At 38.7% G+C, this 9,704-nt stretch overlaps 1 protein-coding gene across 3 annotated transcripts in view; it reads right to left on the bottom strand.

Moving 5' to 3' along the window:
- The window catches only part of ACAP2 (ArfGAP with coiled-coil, ankyrin repeat and PH domains 2), a 147,018-nt gene that overhangs the window by 92,770 nt on the left and 44,544 nt on the right, over nt 1-9,704 (bottom strand). For all 3 annotated transcript variants that reach the window (XM_014545310.1, XM_014545311.1, XM_014545312.1), the window contains exon 2: nt 4,352-4,409. In XM_014545310.1, the coding sequence (XP_014400796.1) occupies nt 4,352-4,409 (58 nt within the window). The remainder of the gene's footprint in view (nt 1-4,351; nt 4,410-9,704) is intronic.

Raw genomic sequence — 9,704 nt, 5'->3', positions numbered from 1 at the left:
TTTAGAGAGAGGAAGGGAGAAGAAGAGAGAGAAACATCAACTGGCTATGTCCTGCAGAACCCCAATGGGGATCAAGCCTGCAACCCAAGCAAATCAACCACCTCTTGGTGTATTGGTTGATGCTCAACTACTGAACCACACCAGCCAGGCAACTGAACTGTGATTTAAAGGGTATCTACTTAACAAACAGGGAGCAAGTATGCCAGTAAGAAAATGCAGCAGATACAGAAATTGTCTAGATGGTAACTATGATGCTCTATGACAGTGATGGCGAACCTCTTGAGCTCGGCGTGTCAGCATTTTGAAAAACCCTAACTTAACTCTGATGCCATGTCACATATAGAAATTTTTTGATATTTGCAACCATAGTAAAACAAAGACTTATATTTTTGGTATTTATTTTATATATTTAAATGCCATTTAACAAAGAAAAATCAACCAAAAAAATGAGTTCGCGTGTCACCTCTGACACGCGTGTCATAGGTTCGCCATCACTGCTCTATGATGTCAATGCCCAAATGCCTGCCACAACTGACAAATAATTGGACCCAGTAAAGCAATGCCCCTCATTGAAGCAATATTCATGAGGAAGAGTGGCATACATTATAAGCAAAATAAATATAAGCTAAGTCATCAAGCTAGTTTAACCTGTTGCCGGCATGATTTACAATATTAAAGGTGAAACTTGCCCTGCACAAAGTTATGAAATCACTAAACTAGTCTTGGGCAACCTCTCCCCTCCACTAGCCCTTCAATGCCACCACCTTCAATAACAACCATTCTAACAACTCTCAGGCTCTCTGCTCTATGCTAACTCCTCATAATTCTAAAGTGAAAATGATAGATAATAGCTTAAGAATTTGGGAGAGTACATTTATAAGGAATTAAGATCTTAAATTAGAAAAATATAAAAATAACTATGGAACTTCTTTTTGGATAGAAGATGATATTTTCATAAAAGTCAAAGTTTCCACGGTGCCTTTAAGTAGCCCTTTGAGAGTAAAATGTCAATACTTTTTAATAACTAGTTTTGGATTTGAATTTTTGGTTTGAGAATTCTACCAGTCTTCCAACTCCAACTAAATGATATAAAAGAAAAAAACCTACTCATGAAAGCAAAGTCATTAACAAAAATTCTGTCAGTGGACTGTTTGGATACTTTAAATTGTAAGGCTCTCCTCACCCCCCCAAAAAAATTTCATGTGATTTACATGCAGTTCTACCCAAAGAGAATAGATGCCCTATTATACTACTCTGTGATTTTTTAAAAAAGCCTTGCCTTTTATATATTCTCTCATAAATCTACCAGAAAATCAAAATAGTATCTTCTGTTGCCTACCTTAAAGGTTTAAGAACTGTTTTAAAGAGTGCTTAAAAACGAATATAATACCTCAGGAATTATCCTATATAATAAAACCCTAATATGCAAATCGACCGAACGGTGAAACGACTGGTTGCTATGACGTGTACTGACCACCAGGGGGCAGACGCTCAATGTAGGAGCTTCCCCCTGGTGGTCAGTGCACTCCCACAGGGGGAGCGCCTCTCAGCCAGAAGCCGGGCTCATGTCTGGCAAGTGCAGCTGCGGTGGCAGGAACCTCTCCCACTTCCACTGCAGGCAGGCAGTAAGGAGCAAGGGGTCCCACTGCGAGAGGGCACAGGCCAGGCTGAGGGACCTGCCCAATGCACGAAATTTCATGCACCAGGCCTCTAGTATAACAATAATAATCCCAGACATTTATTTTTAAGTAAAAAGTAAAGATTTAAAAATAATATTCTTATTAAAAATCGTAACATTAATTCTTAAAAACACTTGCCTGGAAGCTTGTTAGTGTTCCTCAGAAAATTTCCAAGTGGCATGTGCTCCCCCAACATGGATCCAGAAATACAGTGGTGCAAAAGAGCACTGAACTAAGAATAAAAACATATGGGTTCTAATCCTGATTCTGCCTCTTCTAACTGTGATATGAAGCAAGTCCCCTTTGCCATATGGGCTTTGGTATTATCATCTCTAAAATAGGAATAATACCACTTGTCCTACCTACCTTACAGGACTATTATAAAAATCCAAAAACATGCTGTATAACAAAGTGCTTCTAAAATTTGTATGTTTTACATATATAACTAATACTGTTTTATATAGTTTCTATACTATTTACATTATATACCTATGTATGTATATTTCAAGATTTCAAAACATTTGAAAAAATCATCAGACTAATTTTTATATCCTTGCTACTCAAAGTGCAGTCCTGGAACAACAGCATAGGTATTACCTGGAATTAGGTTAGAAACAAAGAATCTCAGATACTCCAGACTTACTAAATCAGAATCTGTATTTTCACATAAGATCCCCAGGTGATAAGAATCTAAGCACAGTAAGGTTTTAGAAGCACTGCTTTACATAGCAATACCATTTACCATATCTATAATAATAAAAGCGTAATATGCTATTATAATTAGACTGGACGACCTTCCAGATGTCCTTCTGGATGACCTTCCAGATGAAGCTGGGGCTGCGAGGGAAGCCCAGGTCGCTGGTGCCTGCCAGAGGCCAGAGGGAAGCCCAGGTCCCAGGTGCCAGAGGGAAGCTGGTGCCGGCAGCCGGGGGAAGGAAGGCCTACTCTTGCACAAATTTCATGTGTCGGGCTTCTAGTCTATATATATAAAAGCCTAAGCAACCATTACGACCAAACGACCAGAATGACCGGTCAACCAGTCACTATGATGCACACTGACCACCAGGGGGCAGACACTCAACACAGGAGCTGCCCTCTGGTGGTCAGTGTGCTCCCACAGCCAACTTCCCGCATCTGGCTGGTGGCGGTGGCCGTTCCTTCTGCACCCAGCCCGGCGACAGTCGCCTCCTCTCCTGACCCCGCCAGGGCCTTCAGGCCCCAGGCTGGGATGGGGAACCTGGGGTGGGTGGCAGTGGACGCGGCCCCTTTCCTAGGGGTCCTGAGGGCTGGTTCCCTCCTCGGGGCCTGCAGCCAACCTCCCACACCCTGTCCTCCCCCTGGCCGTCAAGTCCAGTTTGGCCCACGGTCCCTCCCCCTGGCTGGCAGGCCCCGATCTGCCCAGCCCTCATTGGCCCAGATCACCGGCCAGGTCTAGGGACTCCAACCGTGCACAAATTCGTGCACCTAGCCTCTAGTAATTATATAAATAGGAAACTATTTTCAAAAAAGGTAATTTAAGTATATACATCTAATTTATTTCCAGAAATTTTTCACTGAATAATGGTTATGTAAGATCAGACACACCCAGCTAGTATGGCTCAGTGGTTGAGCATTGACCTATGAACCAGGAGGTCACAGTTCCATTCCAGGTCAGGGCAAATGCCCTGGTTGCAGGCTCGATGCCCAGTTGGGGGGCATGCAGGAGGCAGCCAATCAATCATTCTCTCTCATCACTGGTGTTTCTATTTTTCTCTCCCCCCCCCTTCCTCTCTGAAATCAATAAAAATTTATAAAAAAAAAAAAAAAGATCAGAAGCCATGTCCTAGTCATTCTCGTATTTCTGCCTGTTGTATAGCAGACAATGTCTCTTGAGTAGAAGCAAAAAAACACACAAGATTATCAATAATTAATATAGAAGATAGTAATCAATGTACATTTACCTTTACAGAGAATATGACCACTTAATATTAATTATTAAATATATATTAAGCATTCTGGCAATAGCTCTTTAAAAATATGAGTTTTTGTTTTATTTTATTTTATTTTTACTTATTTTATTTTATTTTATTTTATTTTATATTTGAACATGGCCACACTCAAATTTATAAACAGGAACTTACAAATTTATAAGCATCAAAAAAGATAGTTACAATCTTTTTGATGGGGACAAAGGGAACAAACTTCCAACAATATAAAAAATATATAGTGAGCTTGAAAGTCAGACATGAGGCCCTGGCTGGGTAGCTGTTGTTTAGAGCATTGTCACCTTTGCAGGTTCAATCCCCAGTCAGAGCACATACAAGAATCAACCAATGAATGCATAAATAAGTGGAACAACAAATCAATGTTTCTTTCTTTTTTCTATCTTTCTTTCTTTCTTCCTTTTTTTCTTCCTGTCTTTCTTTCTTCCTCTCTCCCTCTAGAATCAATAAGCTTTAAAAAAAAAAATAAAGTCAGACACGGTTCAAATTCTTGCTCTGGCACTTTGATTAGATTTTGAACAAGCTAGTTATTGTTCCTTGCCTCAAGTTCCTCATGTGTAAAATTGGGATAAAAATAGCATTTACCCACACAGAGATAAAAGAAGTAATGTGAATCATCTACTATTATAGGCACAAATTATTATTTATAGAAAATAAGAATGTTTTAAAAGTTAAAAAAGTAAAATTTACCTTATCAAGTTTTAGTTCCAATTCTGCCACATCTCCTTCTACTTCTTCTAAAGCAGCTCTAAAAAAAATTATATACAAAGTAAGTTACTTTATGTGTTTAAATGTATACTTTACTCTTAAAATTACTCTAAGTAAAAAAATAGATATAAATGCTTAAAAATTATACTTCACATAAAGTATAAATATTTCATAATCATGAAATACAATAAATAATACAATTATTATTTAAGGTAATGAGAGAACACATTGGGCTGATTTACTTAAAGCATTTATACTTTTCAAATTAATAGAACTAATTAGAACAATTTAGCATATAAATATTTTTAAATGAGTAAGAAATTTTAGAAGTTGAGCCTTACAAAGGTTCCGATTTCTATTCAACAAGTAACCAAACAGCAAAGCATCCTTGGCAACCAAAAAGAAAATCTTTTACTTTTAGAAATAACTCAGGATGCCACCCTTGTTTAATGTTCCATTTATTTCCAATGTATTTTTTTAAAACTTTATTGTTGAAAGTATTACAAATGTCCCCCTTCCCCCTCACTCTTGACCTCCTCCATCTACCTCCTGTCCCCTCCCCAAGCCTTACTCCACTACTGTTTGTCCATGGACTATGTATATATGCATATAAATTCTTTGTTTAAACTCTTATGAAATATGTCAGTCTGTTGCATGTTTCAATGTTTCTGGATGTGTTTTGTTCATCAATTTATTTTCTTCATTGGATTCCACATATAAGTGAGATCATGCGGTATTTGTTATTTCCAATGTGATTTTTAAAAATGAGCAAATACTCTTACTTGTCAGGATTATGATAAAAATATAATACTATAGTACTTGATGTCACACTACAGGCAACATTCAAAAATTAGAAATTTGGAACAGCAACAACTAAAACTTTTTAAGTATAATAAAATTTTATTAAAAGTAATATACAACAAAATGCAATTCATCTACCATAAGCCATATATATCATTTTCAGATACCTTCTTGATAAACTAGCAACTTCCTAATCATTATCTTTTTTCATTAAACAAAATTTGTTTCAGTTGAATAGTAGTGGAGACTAGCAACTCAAAAAACTATTTTGAACTCTAGATAAGAAATTCTCAATTAGACAAAAAAAGATGAGAAAGATAGCTAATATATAAGCTCTATTCCCAGAACTATCCATTTAACCTCTGTGAAACTTCTGAATAGTCATTTTTATCAGCTTGTGATTCCACTTCTCCATTGGTTACATTTATTGAAAAATATTTTTAATCTCACAAAGAAAATTATATATTTATAAATTATTCAGTAAATAGATGTATATTCCATAAAATAAGATACTCTAACACACAGTTCAGGAAAACAAGAGTTCATAAAAACAGAAATGTTTCTCCCCTAAGTCTGTCATTTTCTTCAGCAGCGTTTTTTGAAAGTACATGTTGTTCCCTTAATCCAGAAAATGTTTCTCCTTCACATTAATCCTCATACTCTTCACCTACTATATGCTACTCATCATTTAAAACTTAATTCACAAAAGAAAATAAATAATTTGGTAGAAGGATATTCATTGTTTATAATAGGTTGGAAAACTACATGTCCAGCAATAGAAAATAATGTAAATAAATAGTAGTACAGCCATACCATTATGTGAGGCAGCAAGTTTTTAAATGAGATTAATATATATATCTACTGACATGGAAAAATACTATAGACTATTACATGGGGGCGGGGAGCAAGTTACAAAATTAAACATAGTGTGAGGTCAATTTTGTGGGGAAAAACTTTGATGGTATACATATAGAAAAAATCTGGAAACATATTCATCAATCAATTAATGACAATTTTGGAGAATGGGGATTAGAGAGCAGGGTGTATAATTAGGGATTTACACCTTTTACTACTCATATTTCTGGATTCTTTTAATATTTACAATAACTATGCATTTTAAAATAATTTTTAAAGCTAATGAAGAGGGAAAAGAAAAAAATTTAGACATTACCTTCCTAGGAGGTGGGTCCTCCTAGAACAGTGATGGCGAACCTTTTGAGCTTGGTGTCTCAGCATTTTGAAAAACCCTAACTTAACTCTGGTGCCGTGTCACATATAGAAATTTTTTGATATTTGCAACCATAGTAAAACAAAGATTTATATTTTTGGTATTTATTTTATATATTTAAATGCCATTTAATAAAGAAAAATCAACCAAAAAAATGAGTTCACGTGTCACCTCTGACACGCGTGTCATAGGTTCACCATCACTGTCCTAGAAACTCTTCCCCCATACACTCAGGCTCAATTACATGTCCCTTCTGTGTCCCCAAAGCACCTCACATATATCTCTATCATTGTTCACTTCTCCCTTAGCAGTATATTCAACTTGTTTGTTGACTCAATAAAGAAACTCCACAATTTTCACTTTGTTAAAAACTCTTTGTTTAACCTTTATATAATTTAGCTTGACACAAACTTCAACTTCTTTCAAGCAAATTAGTTGAAATGATCAACTTAAGATTTGATTTAGTTGTTGGTTTCTACTGAACATATACAGTCACATGCAGCCTAACAACCTTTCTTCCAATCAACGTCAGACCATATATACGATGGTGGTCCCATCTTAATAATAAAGAGTTAATATGCTAATTAGACCAAAGAGCCGAACGACCTTCCAGACGTCCTTCCGGATGAAGCCTAGGCTGCGAGGGCCACCCGGGACTGCAAGGAGCTGCAAGGGCCGGCCAGGGCTGTGAGGGCCAGCGGAGGCAGCCAGGGCTGCGAGGGCCAAGCCCCTTGCACCAATTTTGTGCATCGGGCCTCTAGTAAGATTACAATGGAGCTGAAACATAGACCAAAGAGCCGAACGACCTTCCAGACGTCCTTCCGGATGAAGCCTAGGCTGCGAGGGCCACCCGGGACTGCAAGGAGCTGCAAGGGCCGGCCAGGGCTGTGAGGGCCAGCGGAGGCAGCCAGGGCTGCGAGGGCCAAGCCCCTTGCACCAATTTTGTGCATCAGGCCTCTAGTAAGATTATAATGGAGCTGAAACGTTCCTATCACCTAGTGTTGCCATAGCCATTGTAGCCACAGTAAGGTCTTAAAGTCAGAGTACAATTCAGTACCCATGTGTTTGAGGTGATGCTATTTACAGGAAAACTAGTCTAATGTTTTATTCTGAGCAGGTAGGAAATTAGATTTTTTTCCCTCACACACACAAAATCAGTAGTACTTTAGAAAGCTGTTTCCATTTCATCCGCCCTTCTCCAACAGCCTGAATTTCTTGACCAGGGAGTTATTTAGCATATTCAAGCAGGTAAAATGACACTATAATTACAGTGGGAGTTAACATCCTTCTACTATGCCATGAAAGAAGATGGTGGAAGAAGAGATGGCCTATCTATTATGTTGGAATCAATAAATCAACAGTGACTAATGACTGTTTAACAGCCCCATCCAGTTTTCACAGTAGAGCGTGTAAAGCTAGAATGAAGGCACCAGTCATCTACAGAGGGGTAATATCACTTTAATGAGGAAAAAAAGAGAGTTAAGGAAAAAAACTGCAAAATTACAGGCTATATAATGTTGCGTTCAACTTGGCCCAGAAAAATAAAGACTGGGGAGGAAGGCATTTCCATTTGCAATCTCAACAAACTCAGGCATGTCTATTTCCCAAGAATTCCTGTCACAGTTATGGACAATACATTTAGGGAGAAGAGAGCACTATAAACTTCATGGGGGAAATGAGATTTCTATGTAGAAAAGTTTTCTGTGACTGATAATACTGTGAGGATGACCAAGTATTTCAAATAAGACTGAACTATCAGCAGACTCACAATGAGAGAAAGAAGCAAGATGGTAGGGACATCTAGGATGAGGCCCCAACAAAATTATCAACAATTACAAGTCGAGACCTGTCATATTCCCCCTTTAATGGTTCTCCATTACCCTTTTCACTGGAAATGGTATTTAAGGCTTAAGATATATGCAAATCAGAGCAGATACGTAACTACATACTGAGCCTTTCAGGGTTCTCTCCATGACCTATCATGGGCTGCTAAACAAATCACATCTACAACTTTCCCAGATTCTTCCATTAACAACAACAACATCCATATTAATACATAATAAAAATAATTTTGCCTTACATTTTCACTGTGTTTTATAACTGGCATGGCACCTGCATGCAAGATATAGTATTTGTTATATTAAGAGAATACAGTCTAGTAATGTCAAATAATAAAGAGGAAAAAAACTTAAGAGGAAGTGAGAAACAACCCCAGAATCACAGAATCTTGAATTGGAAGAAACCTTAGCAAACTGCTGAATGTCAGAACTATTCAATGGAAGTAAAGCAGCTGTTTAGAAAAGCATTTCAGCCCTAGCCTGTTTGGCTCAGTGGATAGAATGTGAGCCTGCGGACTGAAGGGTCCCAGGTTTAATTCCAGTCAAGGGCACATGCCCGGGCGGCAGGCTCAGGAGGCAGCCAGCAGCTAGACACTGTGCTAAGTGCTTTTCATTGATCCATTCAAACCAACATGGCAAAGTTGACAAAATTATTATCCTCCTTTTCAAGAGGAGGAAATTGAGACCCAGAACAGTTTTTAAAACTTACCTTAGGCTGCCCAGCTAATGAAGTGAAGTTTCAACCAAGGTTATCCTATTGAGTCCATGGCTCTTCATTAAAAATGCATGCTCTTAATCACTATATTACCCTAATACGTAATATGAATCTAATATGTGATCATTTCTGTCAATGCTATTATTCTATGTCATTGTTACTAAAATTGAAAAAAGAAAATGCCTACCAAATAAATGTATCATGTTTAGTAGCAAAATTCTTCAAACTTCAAGATCCATGGTGGTAAAATGGTTGGTTATCATCCTATATAATAAAAGGCTAATAGGCAAATAGACCGAATGGTGGAACAACTGAACAACCGGTCGCTATGACATGCGCTGACCACCAGGGGATGCACACAGAACATGGTGGGCATTGGCTGTGGTGAGATGGAGCAGGTGAGTGGGGTGGAGCAGGTGAGCAGTGTGGTGGTTACTGAAAATACTTTGCTCCCACGTGCTTTAGTCCTGCCCAGCACTCGCACCCGCTGCCAGTGCCTGGCGCCAGCCCCTGATCACTTGGCGCCCTCAGGATGCGAGCAGTAGCTGCTGGCCCTGATTGCCCCTGAGGGCTTCTCCACCTCCCCCTGCTCCTGAGGGTTGATTGGGGCAGCAGCCATCACTCACACCCGCTGACAGCGCCAGCCCTGCTCACACCCGCTGCTGGCGCAGGCCCCAATCACTCCATGCTGTCAGTGGGTGCAAGCAGGGCCGGCGCCATCAGTCCATGGGAGTGGCAGCAGCGGCAGCGGGA

The sequence above is a fragment of the Myotis brandtii genome, unplaced genomic scaffold (genome assembly GCF_000412655.1).
Source record: "Myotis brandtii unplaced genomic scaffold, ASM41265v1 scaffold4, whole genome shotgun sequence".
Taxonomy (NCBI): Eukaryota; Metazoa; Chordata; class Mammalia; order Chiroptera; family Vespertilionidae; genus Myotis; species Myotis brandtii.
This window is presented reverse-complemented; position numbering and strand designations above follow the sequence as displayed.